Raw genomic sequence first — 23,024 nt, 5'->3', positions numbered from 1 at the left:
GAGTTTGCGCGACAACAATCCCAAGATGGTTGACGCACTTGGAAGTTCTCGTGTGAGTTCCCAGAAACAAAACCGTGAGGGCGTGGTCGGGGCCAAAGAGGACAATATCGTGCTATGGTGGAGTCGAGCTCGGGATATGGTAGGGGCCTAGGCCGAGATGTGATAATCTGGTATCAGAGCCAATCCTTGGCCGGATGTGTGCTGACGAAGACGTCGGGCCCTTAAGAGGGGTGGATTGTAACATCCCACATCACCCAGGCGTGTGGATCCTGTAAGCCTTATGTGTATATTCCCATCTCTACCTAGTACGAGGCCTTTTGGGAGCTCACTGGCTTTAGGTTCCGTAGGAACTCCGAAGTTAAGTCAGTTCACACGAAAGCAATCCCAGGATGGGTGACCCACTGGGAAGTTCTCGTGTGAGTTCATAGAAACAAAACCGTGAAGGTTTGGTCGGGGCCCAAAGCGGACAATATCGCGCTATGGTAGAGTCAAGCCCGAGATGTGGTGGAGGCCCGGGCTGGGATGTGATAGGAAATTTCCCAGATTTTTTCTGCGAACTCGAGAGACTTGCAAGTATTTTTCGGCCTACCCCAACCACAACCGGGAGTCGTAATGGTATACTTGTTGGAAATGTGCCCTAAAACCAATCATATGATGATACTTTACGGACATTTCAAACTAATGTAGTTCATTTCAAACTAATGTAGTTTAAATGTAAAGGGCAAACATTATTGTTTGAGCCGTCTCATATAAATGTTATATGCTTAAACGATAAGTCCAAGGAATATGTGATTGGAAGAATGCGATCTAAAGAAGTTAGATTCATGAGACCATTCTTTCGTTGACACATCCTAAACGTTCCTGATCATAGGATTGTCAATTGGGCATTAACAGTCCGTTAAGATCAGTACGTGCTATGTCTTCTCTCAGGGAGAGTGACTAGTCTCGAGTCATTGGTGTGTGTGACATCAAGACAAGTACGTAGGTGCTCAATAGAGAATGAGTTCACTGAACACGATCAACGAAGAGTTCTCATATTCATGTCACATGAGAACTCATGGTTGGGATAATGCAAATTAGTCTTTTGACCTGAGGCATCACAGTTGTCTTGTGGTTAGGTCCTTAATCTTTGATTATGTCAACGTCACTCTATCAGGGTGTCCATGGCATCGTTGGGGTTAAGCCACTTAGCCATGGAGGCAAGTGAATGCGCAACAAGGGATCTCTAACCTTCAAACTGTTTGAGGGAGAATACTCTATGATATGATTTAGAATCTCTGGCCAGAGTATGAATGAGATGTTGGAATGCGTTCCAGATCACATTCAAGGTAATCATATAAGTACAAGATTCACATTGGATAGTAGACATGAATAAACTATCAAACCAAACAATGTGGTCAAGAGTATTGTATTAGAGAAAGACCGTATTGCATTTGTAATCCTAAACTGAATAGGTTCTCCACCTCTTCTGATTAGCTTGGGTAACCATGATATGCTGCTAGGTGTCACTCATGGTTTGTGGAAGCCCTAAAAGTGTATTATCACTAACGGGAGAATTGAAAGTAAGTTTCAATTCACAATCGATTTGAAAGAGTTTGAATCGCCCACTGCCTCGCTAAAAAGAACCTAATGGATCGTACACCGTGTAAGGTAGAGTTTGAAGATTCAACGGAGATGAGTAAGAATAATTAAATGGTTTAATTATTTATGGCAAGGATTAATTAATATGTTAATTAATCAAACGAATAAGTTCGTTAAAGACCTCGGGTTAGTTTTGGGCCGCAAGGCCCAATGGGATTTGAATGTCAAGCCCATTAACTCAAGTTGTATGACAACTTGAATAAAACAAAGGGCTTGAAAGCCCAATAAACCTATAGGCTAGCCATGTGTAAAAGAATATGGCTTTTGGTCCATTAGGTCACTTATTTGAAGGGACTATATAAAGGACTTTATAGCCTAAAATTTACTAAGGGTTATTTTTGGGGAAAGGATGAGAACACAAGCTCTCTTTTCTCTCAAAAATTTTGGCCAATCTAGAGGGGAATAGCTAGCAATCTTACTTCCTCTAGGTCACTCATTTCTTCTACAATATACCTTGGTGTGGAGACTTAGAGGTTCTCAATTTTGGGAACTTGGAGAAACCTTTTCATCCATCCAAATCCATGGATCCAAGATGCAAGGAATGAAGACCCTCTCTTTGGGTGATTAGCCTTTGCTTATGCAAAGAGGAATCTACAAAGGTATTGATTTCTCAACTCACTTTGTTTTGAGTTGAGTCTTGATTCACCTATCTACTAGGCTTTGAATTTCATGGGTAAATGTTTTGTTTTAAGTGCATACAAGCATGATTCCGCCTTTAATTGTTAATTGCATGCTATTGATGTTGCTTAAATGAACATGTTTTTCACAAATTTTCCTTCAAGTGGTATCAAGAGCCTAAGTCTAGTAGTTGGTGAATCCTTTTGGGTTTTGTAGTTCATAGTTTGTGATTTGAATGTTGTAATTGTTACAAGCTTTATTCTTGCTTCTTTGAATGTAAATTTTGTTAGAAAATTTGCCATCTCAAATGTTGTAGATGTAGTTCATATGAGCATGAATTTTGGAGCTAAAATTTGGTGCCATGTTTTTTGGGAAATTCGGCCAAATCCAAAGGGTGGAATTTTGGGTTCTTGTTTGACTTGTTAAAATTGTTTTAAAGTGACTTTTGGAACCCCTATGTACCCTAGTATGGTTGTATGTTATTTCCCTTAAGTTTGAGTGGTTTTGGGATGTTTTTGGGTGAAGAATGTTCATGGAGCTCTTATGGGTTTTCATGAATGTTCTTCATTGTTCTTGATATGTTCTTGCCAAGAACAAAAGGTTTGGTGTTTTGATTCAAAGTTTTGATTTATTTCATAAAGTTTTTGTTTTGAAATATTTCTTATGTTTAAATATATTAGATATTTATTTTGAAAAATTAAAGAAATTTTAGTGGGTTGGTGTGTAATGATTTATTCCATTACACACACCCCACTTACAAAAACTTTGAAATTTTTTTTTATTACTTTGCTTCAAAATCAGCCACCCTAATCAATTAGGGTCCTTGTGGGGCTTTTATGCAATTATATAAAGTTTTGATACTTTTGTGTATTTGCATTTTGACCCAAAAGTTTACGTTTTTACGTAAAGGTCCAAAATCACTAAAAGGACAAATTGTTTTGCTCCTTTAATGAAGTTTTATTTTTTGTGGAAATTTTGGGTTCTAGTTGTAATTACATGAAGTAGTGGACTTTTGTGTTTTTACAAAGTGACCCCAAAAGTTTAAGTTTTTGCAAAATAGCCCAAAAGTTGAGGTTAATTGCACTATGGCCCAAACGAGTTGAGGTCATAGCATTTTGGCCCAAATTAGGTAGAGAACAAAATTGTTTTGTTTCTTTAAATGAGAATTGGATTTTCATTTCATTTAGCTCCATTTAAATCAATTCTATGGATACAAAAACCAAATGAAAATGTTGCATTCAAGTTTAATTAGTTAAAGCGTTAATTAATTAAAGAAAGGGTGATTATGAACCTTAGCCTACGATAATTGAGCTATGTGAAAGGCCGTTTCAAATTTGTTTGAACCATGGGAATGTGTAGATTAAATTTTGGTTGTAATTTGATATGATCAATTGTTGTAAAAGAGCATAAGCTCTTCTTTACTTTAAAGTAATTTGATTTGATCAATTGTTGTAAAAGAGCATAAGCTCTTATTTACTTTGAAGTACTCCTTTCTTGTTTTATTCGATATGCATGAAATTGGAGTAGTTGGGTCCAACGCCCAATAAGACAACACGCCTTAATGTGATTAAATGCGTAACTAAAATCAATCACCATCCCTAGACCGAGATTCAACACTAGGCTCGTGTTGAATCGAATCAAAGGTTCATAGTCATCCTAAGGCCCTAAGGCAACTATATAGTCCATCAATGAATGCAAACCTTATGTTAGTAGTATCATATACTCTTGCTTTAAAAACCGTTTTAAAAGCTTAGTGGGAGTATTATATACAACTAAATCAATCAAATGGACCAATAGTTGTAATAGGACCAAAATGTTTTAATTGGATTAAAATGTATGTTTATATGTGATGAGACCTAAAACCCTCAACAAATCAATATTAAGTTGATAAGCGAGAGATGCTTTGAATATCTCTTCGTGGCCTTCCACCGTGGTAGGCTCCAATCGTTTGTGACTTGTACACCGGCTTCACCCTATAATGGGGGAGTACAAAGTGCATGCTTACATTCAGGAGGAGTCTATACGCATATGATGAGGTGAGTGTAGACAACGAGTATGGCCAACATGATATAATTCTGAGGTTGTGCTTGAACCTCTACATAAACTAAGCATGGTGGGAATAACTTAACTAAGTGCAATGGTGCCAACATGATATAATTCTGAGGCATTCATTCTCTAGAGGCCAAACTAGATGGGTAATTACAAACGTTGTAAATGAGTAAAGCGTTATTCTCTCATCATTATTTTTGCTAACCAACATCGTATAATCGTGAGGTGGGCTTGGTAATGGTGAGCCTCCCATACCCTACTAAGAGTTTCCTCCAAAACTCTCGAATTCCGATGAGGGATATGGAATTTGCCAAAAATAGTGGGTGGTGCTAATTGATTTAAAGACCCGAATCAAATAGCTTAAAATCAATCAATTTATATTCGTTATGTATTTGTTTACCAATATATTTGCAAACGCTATCCAAAACTTGACAAAGAAAAACCAAACGCTTTAATTTCCGGACTTAGTTCTACAATCCTATAGATTGTCTTTAATGGCTTGTAGATGTAACTAAGTAGTCTCATCCTCACAATCTTCCTATTGATAATGTATCATTGGAAGAATATGTTAGATAAGTCTAACATGAGAAGGACAACACTTTTAATGTCATAATTCTTCAAATACAAATTGTTGTATGAAGAAATAAGAGTTGCTTTGAACAACCCTTAATCAACACAAACTTTAGTGCTTGTCTCTTTGTTACACGAACAAGGAACTTGAGAAGTAAGCACAAGGGCATGGACACTTTATGTGCCATGATTCTTCACTTACAAAATGTTGTATGAAGAAATGAGAGTTGCCTTGAACAACTCTTGAAAGTTTGTTATTATGTTTAGAACATAATGGTTGGTTGACAAAAATAGTCCATTTAGATGGACTTATGATGATTTTGAATCATTGAGTGTTGAAGTGTTAAACCACTTAACGAGACGGAAACTAGGCAAGGACTTCACCTTTGTGTCCCTATCCTAATGGTTCACTAAGTTTATTGTAAACTATATAGTGAACAATAACCGCACGCTCTCCAAATCGTTTGATGTGTATAACACATTTGAAATAAGTTTCAAGAGAGATAGTGGGAGTTTAGGGACCATGACTATTGTAATCAAAAGGGAAGTCAAATGAAGAAGGCAAAATAACTCCAAGGGAACAAACTTTCTTTATGAAAGGATGGACATTGGAAGGGGTATTTGCAAGAAATGTCTTGCAAGTGTCAAGAACACACATTTCGAAGGTGTTGTAATATGTTCTTGAAATAGTTCAAAATAGTTGGTTCTTCTACTTGAATGCTTGATTCCGTATTAGTAACTATGTTTTACAATTGTTGTAAAAGTGTGCTAATAAGAAGTAGAAGATTAAATGAGAGAAGAGAAAGTACTTCACATTCCAAACGTGAATCGAATATAGATCTCTGCGAAAGCGGATTGTACTTACTTCCTCATATGAACTACCAAAGAAATTGGAAAATACTAAAGATTGTCTTTACATTCCAATTTTAAGGAACTTAAATCCGTCACTATAGTAGAGGTGGATAAATGTTTTGTTTAACAAACATTGTTCTTTATTAATCAATAATTAGATTATTGTAATCTAATTGGTTGTCTCTATAGTAGAGATGATGTGGTAGTTTAACTGTTTAGAATACGATGATGCTTAAAACCCAAAAGGTTGCAAGGTAGTGACTAATCCCAACTGAGTTGTGATACCTCTAAAACATAAGTTATGAGTTGGTCATAGATGGATGCTTTGGATCGTTAGATCCGGATCCAATACCTTCTTGTTAAAATTGTATAGAGGCGAAATGTTCGAATCTTTATTCTTTTGGAAAGAAGAAAGAATCACAAAGTTGTTGAGGTTGATTCACTTAGATGTTAGTGGCACTTGTCCACAACATAATACTACTCATGTTGTATGACATTCACCGAAGATCACTCTCGGTTGGACTATAGTTTATTTTGAATAAACACAAGTCCGAATACTTTGCAAAAGGTTTCAAAGAATTCAAGAAATGTAAGTAGATAAGTAAGACGTCTAAAGTATTTACCTCCTTAGATTTGATCCAAGGAAAAAGTAACACTTTAGATTAATTTCCTTGAAAAATATCAAGGAAAGTAGCATCGTAAGATAATGTATTTCTCCATTAGAAGAAGAATGAACATAAATAAGATTTAGTTCGTTGGACATTATCAATTACCCATATATATATATATGATATATACTTCTAAAACATGTTAGTTGTAGAGATCCATCCATCATGGATCTTAGCAAGCTAGTGGGAGCCATAAGCGTCTTATGAGAAAAGATCAATTGTTTGATTTCTCATAAAGATGTAAATGAATCTTTTGTTTACTAGGTTTACAAAAGATTAGTGGGAGTTGATCATATTCCTAAATTTGAATATATATACATGATATATATTAATTTTGAAAATGAAAGGAATTCTTCATCGTTAAAGTTATGACTTTAAACATTCTATAATGATAGAATGTATATGGGAGACATAGTCTATATACATGGGATGGAAATCTATAATGATAGATTTCAAGATATAATTGGATTATAACAATCCCTAAAATAGACAATGAGATGCTAGGAAGTTTCTCATATGATGATAAACTTCAATTAGAATGACAATTCTAGTGAGACTAGGAAGTTGTTCTTCTCAAAGGGAATATACCCTTTGACTCCCAAAGAAATAATGCGTAAATAGAATCCTTTATGCATACGCAGAAAGGTGATTTATGTATTTCATATTGTATGAAAACATTGATATAAGTCGTACCTAGAACGGTACAAGATGATATCAATGCAAGCCCAGGATCAGAACCATGGCAACTGTCAAGTGAATCCTTAGGTATTTAAGAAATACTAAGGATGGATTCCTCAAGAATGAGGAAGAATTAGAGTAACGTAATGGAAGCGTAAATGTATTAGATTATGAATCTAATCCATCATAGAATATCTCTTCATTATGAATGAAGTGATAAAGAGATATCTCTTTATTATGACTAAAGAGATATTTGGGTGGAAACGTTAAAAGTAAATGACTTTAATGTGTTCCATCATGTATGCAAAATATATTGCCATATAGAAGCTTACAACATTGTTGTTTGGATGGGAAAGTTCATTCATGAACTCTCCATTCGGTTCCAACCAGAAAGTGTATGACACTAATGGGGCGATAGCTCAAGCCAGGGAATCAAGGTCTCATCAAGGTCCGAACTCAAATGAGAGACTGAACCACATGATTGAGAATCATGTATAATGGTGACGTCTTTATTCTCAAGGTTGCTTCTATGGATAACATATAGATATCCATTGTTTAGGCCTACTACTCAGCCATTTATGAAATGAATTACAGAAGAGGTATCATCAATGATGACTAAGCTGATTGGCTCTAGTGCAAGTGGGAGATTGTTGGAAATGTGCCCTAAAACCAATCATATGATGATACTTTACGGACATTTCAAACTAATGTAGTTCATTTCAAACTAATGTAGTTTAAATGTAAAGGGCAAACATTATTGTTTGAGCCGTCTCATATAAATGTTATATGCTTAAACGATAAGTCCAAGGAATATGTGATTGGAAGAATGCGATCTAAAGAAGTTAGATTCATGAGACCATTCTTTCGTTGACACATCCTAAACGTTCCTGATCATAGGATTGTCAATTGGGCATTAACAGTCCGTTAAGATCAGTACGTGCTATGTCTTCTCTCAGGGAGAGTGACTAGTCTCGAGTCATTGGTGTGTGTGACATCAAGACAAGTACGTAGGTGCTCAATAGAGAATGAGTTCACTGAACACGATCAACGAAGAGTTCTCATATTCATGTCACATGAGAACTCATGGTTGGGATAATGCAAATTAGTCTTTTGACCTGAGGCATCACAGTTGTCTTGTGGTTAGGTCCTTAATCTTTGATTATGTCAACGTCACTCTATCAGGGTGTCCATGGCATCGTTGGGGTTAAGCCACTTAGCCATGGAGGCAAGTGAATGCGCAACAAGGGATCTCTAACCTTCAAACTGTTTGAGGGAGAATACTCTATGATATGATTTAGAATCTCTGGCCAGAGTATGAATGAGATGTTGGAATGCGTTCCAGATCACATTCAAGGTAATCATATAAGTACAAGATTCACATTGGATAGTAGACATGAATAAACTATCAAACCAAACAATGTGGTCAAGAGTATTGTATTAGAGAAAGACCGTATTGCATTTGTAATCCTAAACTGAATAGGTTCTCCACCTCTTCTGATTAGCTTGGGTAACCATGATATGCTGCTAGGTGTCACTCATGGTTTGTGGAAGCCCTAAAAGTGTATTATCACTAACGGGAGAATTGAAAGTAAGTTTCAATTCACAATCGATTTGAAAGAGTTTGAATCGCCCACTGCCTCGCTAAAAAGAACCTAATGGATCGTACACCGTGTAAGGTAGAGTTTGAAGATTCAACGGAGATGAGTAAGAATAATTAAATGGTTTAATTATTTATGGCAAGGATTAATTAATATGTTAATTAATCAAACGAATAAGTTCGTTAAAGACCTCGGGTTAGTTTTGGGCCGCAAGGCCCAATGGGATTTGAATGTCAAGCCCATTAACTCAAGTTGTATGACAACTTGAATAAAACAAAGGGCTTGAAAGCCCAATAAACCTATAGGCTAGCCATGTGTAAAAGAATAGGGCTTTTGGTCCATTAGGTCACTTATTTGAAGGGACTATATAAAGGACTTTATAGCCTAAAATTTACTAAGGGTTATTTTTGGGGAAAGGATGAGAACACAAGCTCTCTTTTCTCTCAAAAATTTTGGCCAATCTAGAGGGGAATAGCTAGCAATCTTACTTCCTCTAGGTCACTCATTTCTTCTACAATATACCTTGGTGTGGAGACTTAGAGGTTCTCAATTTTGGGAACTTGGAGAAACCTTTTCATCCATCCAAATCCATGGATCCAAGATGCAAGGAATGAAGGCCCTCTCTTTGGGTGATTAGCCTTTGCTTATGCAAAGAGGAATCTACAAAGGTATTGATTTCTCAACTCACTTTGTTTTGAGTTGAGTCTTGATTCACCTATCTACTAGGCTTTGAATTTCATGGGTAAATGTTTTGTTTTAAGTGCATACAAGCATGATTCCGCCTTTAATTGTTAATTGCATGCTATTGATGTTGCTTAAATGAACATGTTTTTCACAAATTTTCCTTCAATACTTTGATTCCTCATCTATTAAGCTTCAATTTGGTATATTAGGTTGCTAGTGTTGGTTCAGTTGTGCAGTTGATCGGAGTCGGTGAACTTTTGGCTTTCCTTTCATAGAAACCAGTGGGCAGAGAAGATGTGAAAAAAAAAGGGCCTTAAGCCCAAGCCCAGCCCAAAACCTAATCCAAGCCTTTGGCCCATAAACTCTTAACCCAAGTTCGGCCCAGTTTTGAAATGGGCTTAGAATGTTCTAGGAATATTCTTTGTGTTGACTTTTTTGGAATTCTCTCGAAAACCCTTCTAGGCTAATCTCGACACCCCGAGTCCATTTTTGACATCCATTTAGTGAAATTTCAAATTTTTAACAAAGTTGACCGCTGGGCCAGCTCGGTTGACGTTTTATGGTTGACCGTTAAATTTTCCGTTGGCTTTTTACAAAATTTACCAGGGACCCTCCTTAGCTTATTTCAATGCCCTGATTCCAAAGCCGCACTTCGTTTTTCCAAATTTAATTGTCTTAGTGGAGTTTTACTAATGGGTCCCAATATTATGCTTAGGTGCGATTACTATCAGAGACTCGGGCTTTACTAGCTCGAACGGATGTGACATCGCAAGTAATTGTGAGTGGGTTTTTTCTTTTATATAGTATATGTATACTTGTTAGTTTCCATTTATATATCTGGTAAAGAATTTTCTACGTTGCACGTAGATTAGGGTAACGTATATAAAAATTAACGTGTTGATGGAATCCGTGCAATTATACTATGTCCTACGGGGCACATAGGTATGCGTAGTAGTATGGATTCTTTAATGGTATTTACGGTTATGAATAGCATTTCACTAACTAGGGTTATTGAATTATCGATTTACCATTGCATGACTATATTTATGTTATTTGCTCATTGTTTGTTGCATTGGTGTTAGTACTCGCCTCGGCCAAGGCCAATCTTTCACGTGTATGTGCACATCACACCGTACGCTCACTTTGGATCCATTGTAGATGCCAGTCCTGTCCTAGATTGCTAAAGGCAATTATTACTCATATGTACTGCGCATAGCGCCAGTCTTCGCGTGATTGTAGTACTAGAGCGTATATTTGTTGCACACAATCCTCTTCATGTCAGAATATTTCTACATGAACTCGTGTTTCAGCATGTGTTGGAATAGTGGCAGAGCTTTCGTGCCGACGAGGATTCTTGGCAAATGTTGGAATAGGAGATTACCTTGATGGTATAATTCTCTTATACTTTTATTGTACTTTACTTGTGCTCTGACATCATGTGTGAATTGGGTTCAATCCCGCTCACATGCGCACTCTTTCATTTAGACACTTTAGGTTTAAAGTTATTTACATTTTCCACCTCACTACACTTTATGACTTTGACACCCTACTAGTGTCCGCTAGCACAACTCGATTCAGAGTCCAGTGGATATCCCGAGTCGGGATGTGTCATGAACCGTGCAAGTGAAAGACCTAATTGAGAAATGCTCCCATGAAGTTGCACTAGGTGAAACTAGTTTGGTTTTCACCACTCATTTAGTAGCACCTGTATACAACTATTAAATTTAATTAACTATTTATATTTACAGTTCAGTTATGAGTGGTTCTACTAACATGAAAATCGGAACCAAAACTGGAATGAACGGTTCGCTCTAGTTCTTGAACCTACGTTGACTATTTTTTGTCAACATTGTTTTTTACTATTTATTTTGTTATGGTTCGATCCAGTTTCGCAATTCCACGGTTTTTATGCCCACCCTTAGTGTATCACATGCAACTAACATGACTCTTAAATTGGCTGAAAATTGAATAGAGTAGCTTCAAATCTAATACTAGGGATGTAATTGACATATTTTTATAATTCAAGGATTAATTTTTCTGAAAAAAAAAAAAAAAAAAAAAAAAAAAAGTTTAGAGACCTGATTTTCACTCATGTGATAATTCAAAGACTAAATTAGAAGTTCATTCTAAGCCTTAATTCGGACATTAAACTTTTTGTGCGGTGTTAACGAATCGTGCACAATATTGTCAAGTCCTTCAATACCAACCGTACGATTTAATAAACGGTGGAGATAGGATGCAAACCAACCCTGTTTCAGCAAAATAAGAAAACCCCTCATTTGGATCTTCAAAGCTTCGACTCTGCATTTACCAAACCCGCTCTCATTTTTCGCGGACTCACCAAAACTCGAGCTAAACCGCGGGATATCGGCCGGGTGAGGCTCCCTATCGTTCTTCTTCTACTGCTGTAACTGTAAGTTTTCTGTCACCTTCTTCTTCTGCTGATGTAACCCTAATTTCTATGTTGCCCTCGCCATTTCATTAGTTTTGGTATTAAGATTGTTGGGTTGTTTGTTGTGTTGTTGTTGTTGGTTGTTTGTGTGTGTGTGTGTGCGTTTGTTTTTCTTTGCTTTCTTCAATTTAATACTATTCAATAATTGCTGTAGAATTTTGTTGGACTGCAGGAACTTGAACCATGGAAGAAGAAGATGATTATTCTGAGTATGTTCCAGTGGCGAAGCGACGAGCAATGGAGGCTCAGAAGATTCTTCAACGCAAGGGGAAGTCATCCGGACTTGAGGAAGAGTTGGAGAAATCAAAGCTTGCTGAAGCAAAACCTAGCCTTCTTGTAAAAGCATCACAGTTGAAGCGTGACGCTCCTGAGATTACTCCAACTGAGGAGATTTTGCAACAAGAGAAGGAAATGATCGAGCACTTATCAGATCGCAAAACCCTCATGTCAGTTCGTGAATTGGCAAAGGGAATCACTTACACGGAGCCTTTACTGACTGGTTGGAAGCCCCCATTGAATATAAGGCGGATGTCGAGCCAGCAATGTGATTTTATTAGAAAGCAGTGGCACATCATAGTTAGCGGTGATGATATTCCACCACCCATTAAGAATTTTAAGGATATGAGATTTCCTGAACCAATTCTGAAGATGTTGAAAACCAAGGGGATTGTTCAGCCAACCCCCATTCAGGTGCAAGGTCTCCCGGTGATTTTAACAGGGAGGGACATGATTGGTATTGCATTTACAGGTTCAGGAAAGACATTGGTTTTTGTGTTGCCATTGATTATGATAGCATTGCAGGAGGAGATTATGATGCCAATTAATCAAGGTGAAGGGCCTTTTGGATTGATTATTTGCCCGTCAAGGGAGCTTGCAAGGCAGACTTATGAAGTGGTGGAAGAGTTTCTGCTTCCTATGAGAGAGGCTGGATATCCAGAAATAAGGCCTTTGCTTTGTATTGGTGGAGTGGATATGCGTTCGCAGTTGGAAATTGTGAAAAAAGGTGTCCATATAGTTGTTGCTACTCCTGGGAGGTTGAAGGATATGCTGGCAAAGAAAAAAATGAACCTCGATAGTTGCAGGTAAGGAATGCCATTATAAAAACTCTTAAAAAGTCATTATCTTGAGGTTTTCCGTCTGCAATTCTATAAATGTTACGTATAGCTACTAGAATAATGATATTGAACATCTTCTAAAAAAAAAAAATAATGATATTGAACAAACACTGCTTTTTGCGGGGCACATAACTGGATCCCTAATGATTTGATCTAATTTTGACTCTGAATTTTTTGTAGTCCTTACCATGAAGCTCAGACATTGATGCAATTGAATTATGAGGAGTTTAGTTTTCGAGTGATTACCCAATGATATTAAGAATGCTTATGTTATTGGTTGTGGTCCAGTAACAAGTGTTTGTGCATTTTCTTGCTTCTGCCTATACATTTTTGTTTTGAACTTTCGATACGGTTGTGTAATTTGGCTGTTTTTACTTTTGAGGCATCCTAATTCCTAGGTTTAAATTAAGATTCTGGCTGTGAGCCCAATGCACACAATTTTTTATTTGGAGAAACTTTTACTGGGCTTCGTAGACTTACACTAGTTTTATTTGCAGATATTTAACTTTGGACGAGGCTGATAGATTGGTAGATTTGGGCTTTGAGGATGACATAAGAGAAGTTTTTGACCACTTTAAAGCTCAACGACAAACACTCCTATTTTCAGCCACCATGCCCGCAAAAATTCAGAACTTTGCTAGAAGTGCTTTAGTAAAGCCTGTAACGGTAAATGTGGGAAGAGCTGGAGCAGCAAATCTTGATGTGATTCAAGAGGTTGAGTATGTGAAGCAAGAGGCCAAGATCGTTTACCTTCTTGAATGTCTACAAAAGACCCCACCTCCTGTTCTAATATTTTGTGAAAACAAAGCTGATGTGGATGATATTCATGAGTATCTTCTGTTAAAAGGAGTGGAAGCAGTGGCCATACATGGAGGGAAGGATCAGGAAGAGAGAGAGTATGCCATTTCTTCTTTTAAGGCAGGGAAGAAAGATGTTTTGGTTGCCACTGATGTTGCCTCAAAGGGTTTGGATTTTCCTGACATTCAACATGTCATTAATTATGACATGCCACCAGAAATTGAAAACTACGTCCACAGGATTGGAAGAACAGGAAGATGTGGCAAGACTGGAATAGCAACAACTTTTATAAACAAGAATCAAACAGAAACGACACTTCTTGATTTGAAACACCTCCTGCAAGAGGCAAAACAAAGGATTCCACCCGTTTTGGCTGAGCTTAATGATCCAATGGAAGATGTGGATGCAATTACAAATGCAAGCGGGGTCAAGGGTTGTGCTTACTGTGGCGGTCTTGGTCATCGTATCAAAGATTGCCCCAAACTAGAGCAACAGAAAAGCATGGCAATTGCCAGCTCTAGGAGGGATTATTTTGGATCTGGTGGTTACAGAGGGGAAATATAAGATTTATGTATACCTCCTTCACCATTCACTTTACAAGCTGAAACAGGTGAACCTTTGATCCTTTGTACTCTTTTTTGTTTATTTATGCATATGTACTTGAGCCTTTCCCTAGACATGAGGGGGAACCTGAATTTGATATTGGAAAGCATATCTATGAACACATTTTTGCATTTCTGTGAGCCTCTGTAATAGAAGAGTAAATGTTTAATATGCAGCTGTTAGAACAATTTAAATAGAGATTATTATCTGTTTAATTATGATATAACAGTGAATTTATAGCCAAGAAAAACAGAATGGTTGTCTGTAATAATAGAGAGGACATTCGAGCACGGTGGTTACAAATACCTTCTGGGATTACATATTGATGGAATCATCTATTTAGTTTATACAAGAGATGGAAGTAGATCTTGGCGTAAAATATCTGACAAACTAGCTCCTATTCTTTCCTCCTGTTTGTCCATCAAATGCATCAAAATCAGTCAGCCAAACATTGCAGCATATGAGTTCTGAGAAATAATGAAATTTTGTTACAAACTTAGAGTTAAAACCAAGAATGTAATTTATGTTATCAGGATATTGCGTAAATTTACCTGTGAAGAGTAGATACTCGTGTTTCCATCGATAGACTTGAGTTCTATTGCTGTAAAATATCTGGGCTCAATTTTTAGCATCTGAACCTGCTGACATTTCTCCTTCATCAACTTATTTCTTCTGCAACATCCAAAATTTCGTGCTTCATAGTTTAGTTTCTTCTTCAAGAACCGTCAGTCGGTCGTTTAGTTCTTCGACTTCACCAGTGCACTCTACAGCCTTCCCCTTACCGGGGACATTGAGAACCTTGCCTCTTGAACAACCACCAAGCAGTAGCGTTTTCTTCTTTGCCTTTTCTGCACCCAAAGTCCTTGAATCCGGCAATGGTTTTTAACCACTTGACGGTCTCGAAATTGCATTGAGTCGATTTGTTGTATTCCTTTCAAGTGCAAATATAAGAATAGTATAATGACACAAGTAAGGATGTCGAACCACAATGATTGATTAGAACTTTACAAATTACTAGGTTTATGAGAACCCTAACTAAACAATGAAAATGCAAACTGAATTTAGATTTTCCAATTGGAAACTAATAACTTAAAAATGCAAGAAAGATAAAAATAAATGATAGGTTGATTCAGAAAAAATGGGAATGGAACTAGAGATACTGATTTCACCATTACAAGTCAATTCCATGAAAATTAACGCATTCAACTCTCCAATCTGCAACTAAGGTTCGTTTTACTTATTTATGATCATCCATTTGATGTGTGGTTGTGATCAAATACTCCTAATCTGCAACCTAGTTATGATGTTCAACTTAGATTACCAAATAAGAATCCATTAAGAATAAGAAAACTTTAAAGAACCAAAGAAATCACATGACAGGATGTATGCATAGCAGTTTTTTCATTTATTCACATGTCCACCAAGATTAAGCATGATGTGTACTATAAAATTGGTGAATGAAACCCTAATGGTGATCAAATGATTCATAAGCAACCCTAATGGTGATCAAACATTAAGGGCGCGTTTACGTACCCGTAATCGGAATCAAAATGTGGAATTAAATTCCGATTATGGACTACTTCAGTGTTTACTAAATCTGGAAGAATTGAAAAAGTGGCGGGACCCACAAAAATTTTGGAATTCAATTCCTTCTTTTGGAGGAATTGGACTCCTAAGATCTTATGAGGTATTTCAATTCCGCCTACTGTGGGGAATCCGGAATACAAATTTTCTACCACTTATATCCTCACTTTATTTTTAAAATTCTAGCACTACCCTTTGCATTAACATAGAAGATCCACCTACCGTTGTCCAACGATAATGTCCAGTGCTACTCCCTCCTCCAACACCGCAACCACCCATGCCCAAGGACGCAACCCAAACCCACTACTCCCACTTTCTGCCATATCTCTATGTTTCCCCAGGAAAATTTTGAAATCAAAATGCACTGGGTTAGAGAGAGAGAGAGAGAGAGAGAGAGAGAGAGAGAGAGAGAGAGAGAGAGAGAGAGAGAGAGAGAATATGAAGAAGAGAAAGAAGGAATGAGGGACTTACAGTGGAGTTTATTTGACATCAAATACTCAAGACTTGAAATAAATAACTTGAATTATAATGGAATGGTTTGAGATAGCAAGAGGTGGCGGTGAGGAGTGGGTTCTTCGGGAAGAGAAAGATAAGATTGGTTTGGGGTTGAGTTATTTTTTATTTAAATAAATATATATATTCATTGGTGTAGCATCAGTAGATACGCAAATCATGGTGGCTTACACTATCTTGGCTAGCATTAATACATATTTGATTTGGGATAAGGGAATTTTAGTAATCATACTGGTTTATATTCCGATTCTGCTGAATTAGTAAACAACTTTATGAAATTCTATTCCGATTCCAGAACATTTAAGTAAACAATTTCAACAGGAATTCGATTCTGACTTCTCCTTATTCCAACTCCTCAATTCAATTCCACCTCTTTTCATTATGGTTACGTAAACGTGCTATAAGATTAACAAACAAATTATACTATAAAATCAATGAATGAAACAAGAACACAGATTGGTAATTTGAATACTTTAACTTAATAACATGAAGTAGGTTTGCAAGGCTACATCGAATTCCCCAGCTATGAACTTAATTATACAACATGATTAAAAATATATAAATATCAAGAACAACATGAGTGAAATTAAAGTTCATAGAAGAAACCCCTTGAAGCAATTCTGATGTGGAAATCCTTCAAGAACAGAGTAACTGCATGGTTTCTTCAGTGGCAGCGAATGGCGAAAGGAAATAGGATTTTTGTTTCTGGAAGGCCAAAGAAAGATAAGAGAGAGACCTCTGGGCGACCCCTAAGGGGGCTTGTGTAAAAGTGATTTGAAATCCTAGTATTTATATGCTAAATGGGGCTGCAAGATATTCCAAAGTGATCCCAGCAACTTAGCCTTTATTTTGCAAATTTTTGCCTTATTTGGCATCTCCAAATTAGGCTAGATATCCCAATTCCTTTCCCATTCTGTTCCTGGTCTTCTAACAAGCCATATTCGTTGTGGATTCTTTATTTGGGCTTCAAAACAGGCCGCTAAACTTCTTTCCATGTTTGAATAAGGGTCAACCCTAAAAATGGTGTGTTTCACTTCTTTTGTCCTCAAATTGATCCTAAAACACATGTAACTGCATACTGATACAAAATAGGGTGAAATGCAACTAGTTTAACTCAAAAACATCACAAAGAAACTAGAAATGGATGGTATAAATGCATAAAATATATGAGTTATTGCGATTCTCTTTTCTTTCCTATCCTTTGGTGCATCAGTGTAGAACCATTGTCAATTCCTTCCTCACTAGTGCTTGCTCTTGCACGCTTGATTCTTGAAAGCTCCTACGGCGTAACAATTTCCATTGCGGAAATTACTTGAGGTAATCTCAGAATAATGCTTTCCTTGGAATTATTAGAATTTGACAATAATATTAGGGCTTTCGATTTCTGACCACATTCTCCATAGGGCTCTCTTATCTCGTCCTTCTCTGAGCTCGGGTTATGGAAAGGAGAAGAAAGTGAATTTTTTTTTTTAGGGGGGGGGGGTGTTGGTTAAAGAAGATGCTTTTGTTTCACTTGTGAGAAAGATGGCGGTGTTTGAAGTGTTTTATGGCCTATCGATGCTTACGTGAGAATTGCAATACAGCGAGGGAGGAAGTTGCAAAGCAGTTGCAGAGTGTCCTTTTCTCTAAATTTGCCGTCCATTCTTATTGGGAGGAAATTTCAGCAAAATCCAAGCGTAAGTTCTAAAGCAGAGGCTGCCCTTTGGTTTTGTTATGCTCAATTTTCTAGTGAAGTATCAACATTCGAATTTGAAATCAAATCAATTTATGTTTGAGGTCTCATCGTCATCACTTGTTAAACGTGCAAATGTGGTACCTGTTTCTATGCTACATAGAAGCCACAGTATGTACCATTATGATCGATCCATCTGGGGCAACTGGTTGTCGTTTTGAGATTGCAAAGCATTGATTAAGGAGAAGTCAAAGCTCCATGACGACAATGTTTCTACTCTATGTTTTATTGAATTTCGAAACAGGGAATAAGAAGTGGATCGACTTTCTTCTAATTTGTGGAGCAGGGAAAGTCTACCCTCCACTTCAAACTTCACCTTCAATTGGTACAACAAGAGGAAAATCGAACCATGAGAAAACCACTAAGTCGATTGGCACTTCCAACTTCATTTTTAGACCACAACTACCAAGAACCTGCATCAGATACAAACAAGTAACCAAACACGTTAGACGCCTAATGAAAATTTCTAAAGTTAACATAAATGCAGACTCTTACGGACGACCCCTGCGCTGTATCATAAATGAGCACAGGGTTTAGCATGTCAAAGGTACATGACGGCTGAAAACTATCTTCAACTTTACAATGTAGGCGTCCGTAACATGTTTGATCCAAAAACATAAGAATTTCTACGATACGTTACATCCACGGTTACTTAGCTAGCGGCCCACTGTCTGGGCATCTGTAATGCAATATTTTGTATACTTTCGTAATCAGATAAACGACTTTCAAACAATTCAAGGGAAAACGTTCAGGATAAGCCGAAGATGCTTGAACTGGAAAAGTTGTCTGATAGTTGCTCTGATGCTTCGAAAGGTATCATATGTCCTCTGTAGTGTTTTACGGGCGAAAAATATTACATAAACACAATTATATCAAGTCTGCCATCATTAAAATCCTAACGAAGTCCTGAGAAAGATACAAGGCAGCAAGCGTACACGCGGTCTAGCCCCTTCTCAATATGATAATTGTTTCACAGGAAACATATGACAGTAAAATATAGAATACCTTAACGAAGTCATCTGATGTCAAAGAAGATTCCGTTGTATAACCTGCTTCTTGCAAGACTTGGGCCAACACATTCCGCATTTGAAAGACCGAAGTGAACATAGAACACAAGGGAAGTTAATGATTTGCTCCTGCACAACATTTCAACGAAGTGCTACAATCATAAGGTTAGATATGGATGACAAATACAACAACAAAGCTTTATCCCACTAAGTGGGGTCGGCTGTATGAGTCCTAGAACGTCATTGCGCTTGGTTTTGTGCCATGTCTTCTGTTAGATCCAACTAGTCCAAATCTTTTCTTAGTCTCTTTCCAAGTCTTCCTAAGTTTTCCTCTACCCCTTTGGCCTTGGGCGTCTGTCTTGTACTCGCATTTTTCATTGGAGCATTTGTAGGTCTTTGTTTCACATGTCCAAACAATCTTAAACAATTCTCTCTCATCTTATCTTCAATTTCGGCTACTCCTAATTTGCCTCGGATTCCTCATTCCTAATCTTGTCCTTTCTTGTGTGTCCATACATCCAATGAAGCATTCTCATTTCTGCTACACTCATTTTGTGTACGTGTTGCTTCACCGCCCAACATTCCGTGCCATAAAGCATTGCCGACTTTATTGCCATCCTATAAAATTTTCCCTTGAGCTTTAGTGGCATACATCGGTTGCACAACACATCCGATGCACTCTTCCATTTCATCCATTGAGCTTGCATTCTATGACTGAGGTTTCCATCCAAGTCTCTATTCTTTTAAATCATTAACCCTTCTCCTGCGATGCTATTACTAAATGAACGGGTAAAAACATGATTTTACCTCTCTTTTCTCGTCAAACAGGAATGAACCCGACAAATCACGCAGCACTTCTAATACATCATTGAAGGACATCTTTCCATTACAGTCTGAGTCATATAACCTGAAAATAACTGAAAAAAGAGACAATGTTAGTGTTAATGCACCACGCAAAAATGTTCATTTCCGTAGGGTGCAGGTTTTCCCTAATTGCCATGAATTCAAGAAAAGTATACGAACCTGTCGCACAGTTGCATATCAATGCATCCACAAACGCGCGTGCAGTGCTCAAATACCCATTTGAATAATTAACAACGTCGATAATGTACACAGAAATACAAGTAGTCACTAACATTGCCCAATCCTGTTGAACTCAAAACAAACCGAAAAAGAAGCTGTTCACCATGAAACATCAAACTTCGTGTGACCAAAAAACTTATGTTCACTTTTTTGCTGCATGCTTGCTCTAGCACTGAATGCAGACAAGAAGGCCACAAAATCCTTAAGGTTCAACCCGTCGACCATCTTAAGCAACCTCTAAGGAAAGAACAAAGCATAGCGATAAGTTATGAAACGCATCCCATGTGCATTACCAATTAAACAGACAGAACAGATTAAACAGCTAAATATAAGATCGTTATAGTAGTGGACTACCTAAGAGAGTGGATTCATTGCAAACTCAGGGACTGACAAGAACTCATCAGCTGAGATTAAACCCTTCACATTCCGATCAAGTTGACAATCTTTGATATAAGGATACAATTTCTTGCAGGGAAACAGAGTTTCACACAAAATCAGACAACCAAGTATCTACGTTGGCATTAATAGCAACATTAGAAAAATAGAACAAATCCGAGAGAGACAAATAAAACAAGACAACAAAAACTTCAGTAAATCGTAGCAGTGTTCTTGTACTTCTTCAATGTCGTACTAAGTTAACATGGATATAGCACTCCCCATTGATTCTAACTACAAAACGGAAAAATTTGAGTAAAACAATAAGAACTCATTGAACACTTACACCTCTAAGACAAAACCCATAAACCAGTAAATAAATAAACACTAATTTCCCACTTCAAAATGTTTGGCTGCAGTGTTTGGCGACCGAGAAAACTTGGCGGGCAAAAGCAAGAAAAATCAAAACTTTACAAAATCTAAGCTTGTCTTATCGGTAGGATAGATAATTTTAATCATATCATGGGAAGCAATTCAGTATAGGAAGCTTGAGAATCAAAAGGGAAGGATCATTACCAAAAATCCTTGTTTTTTTTTTTTTTTTTTTTTGTCGGCAACCAAACAGAAAGTGAGAATAGTCAAATTAAGATTTGGTAGGATTTTAATAGAACTTTAAAATCTAAAGGTAGTCGATCAAGATTTTATAAGATTATTTTAAAGGATTTTAAAATCATAATATAATCAAATTAAGATTTGATAATATTTTAAAAATACAACAAAATCCATGGGTAGTCAAATATGATTTAAAAAAAATTAGTACAAATCTAAGGGTAGTCAAAATACTAAAGATTTATTAGGATTTTAATGGTAGAGGGATTTTGATGGATTTTAAGGTGGGTGGTATAAATACGAAATTGCATCAAGAATCTCACTCCACCCCCTCTGATTTCTTTTCACATTCATAGATAGAAGAGGAACAGTCTCAAACAGAAGAAGAACAGTTTTCAAGATGGCATCAGCCGATTTCTTTTCACATTCATCAGAAATCTGCATCAAGAGTGAATGTGAAAAGAACAGTCTCAAACATAAGCAATTTCTCAAGAGTCAGATAGAAGATGGCAGATTCTCACTCTTCCATTTTTTTTTTTCATTAGAGTATTTCTTTGCTTTAATGGAAGTTGTTTATGTTTCTAAATTTTATTTCCATTTCCTCCGCCATTCTCTCTTTATTTGATTCTTTACCTAAACAAGACAAGACCAAGAATGCATTCCTGCCCTGAGTACTTGTCTTCCCTGCCATGAGTACTTTTCTTCCTTGTCGCTTTCAAACGATTATATTTGAGCTGATGGTTCTTACCAAATTGTAAGCAAAACTTGGGCCATGAGTTATAACAATTTTCACGACAGCAAAACTTGGCCATTTTCTTCTCTACAGCAACATTTGGCAGGAGTTTGTATAGTTTAAAATCTTTTGAAATCTTAAGAAATCCATGAAAGAAATCCATAAAAATCCATGGAAATCTATAATACAAATCTATATAAATCTGCAAAAATCCATATAAAATCATAGAATCTATTAGAATCATTTGAAATCTATCACTTGTAAAAAGTCTTTTAAAATCCTTTAAAATCCAAATTTAGTACACCCCTTAAATAGGAAAAAGGAAAGAAAAGGTACCTGGAATTCTGAGCCAAATGAAAATGGTTGTAGGCTCAGTTAAGATGATACGATTTGTTGGGGAAATATAAAAGATGCGCTATATAGTTTGTTGGCAACGACAGACTTGAAAACAGACCTTGTTTTTTGTCTTCGGAAGTGCCGGCGACGAAGATGTGTTTGGCTAATGCCTAATTCCCGAAAGAATACGTGATCGCCTTCTCACTTGAACTTTTTCACTCTTTAAAAATCAACTATGCGAAAAAATGACTAACCTTAAAGATCAATTCTGCAAAAACCAACCCAATCAGAAATCGTTTAACTGTTTGATTAAGGTGGTCAAAAATTCCATGTTGCAGTTCTGCATAGTTGGTCTAGTTATTTGGGCAAACATTAAATGACTAAATAATTTTGAATTTAGTTAATTTTTTGCATAGGTGATCTCTAAATGGTGGTTTAAAAAATAGACGGTTTTGATTATCGAGCAACGTTTCAGGATGAGAGGAAAAACCGAAGTCCAGATGAGAAGATTGCTAATATTCCTGATGTGATAAATAATAGCACTCAAATTAAACCCTCTTATTGACAATTGTAGTAAAGATGTAAATAGGAATCGTTCTAAGCCAGGGATTTGGAGGGATTACTAATCTAATAAAAACTGACTCAAAAATACAAAAATATGCTTAAAAACACTTAAACAAACTCAAAAGACTCAAAACAATACAAAACAATCAAATAGACTCAAAC

General features: G+C 36.8%; 1 protein-coding gene and 1 pseudogene across 2 annotated transcripts; one reads left to right on the top strand and one right to left on the bottom strand.

The window, feature by feature from the left end:
* The first annotated feature begins 11,612 nt into the window (after positions 1-11,612).
* LOC103927436 (DEAD-box ATP-dependent RNA helicase 35) lies at positions 11,613-14,457 on the top strand. 2 transcript variants are annotated; one of them, XM_009336357.3, is made up of 3 exons: positions 11,613-11,771; positions 11,983-12,892; positions 13,423-14,457. In XM_009336357.3, the coding sequence occupies exons 2-3, from the start codon at positions 11,994-11,996 to the stop codon at positions 14,285-14,287; spliced, it is 1,764 nt and encodes a 587-aa protein (XP_009334632.1). In that variant the 5' UTR covers positions 11,613-11,771; positions 11,983-11,993; the 3' UTR covers positions 14,288-14,457. The 2 variants fall into 2 exon arrangements, with proteins under 2 accessions (XP_009334632.1, XP_009334633.1); XM_009336358.3 differs by having other exon boundaries at positions 11,644-11,771; positions 11,965-12,892.
* A 3,463-nt stretch (positions 14,458-17,920) lies between these two features.
* Positions 17,921-20,905, bottom strand: LOC103927447 (annotated as a pseudogene).
* Positions 20,906-23,024: the final 2,119 nt, after the last annotated feature.

Source organism: the organism of the source record quoted next, unplaced genomic scaffold (genome assembly GCF_019419815.1).
Source record: "Pyrus x bretschneideri cultivar Hongxiangsu unplaced genomic scaffold, Pyrus_bretschneideri_v1 Contig26, whole genome shotgun sequence".
Taxonomy (NCBI): Eukaryota; Viridiplantae; Streptophyta; class Magnoliopsida; order Rosales; family Rosaceae; genus Pyrus; species Pyrus x bretschneideri.
This window is presented reverse-complemented; position numbering and strand designations above follow the sequence as displayed.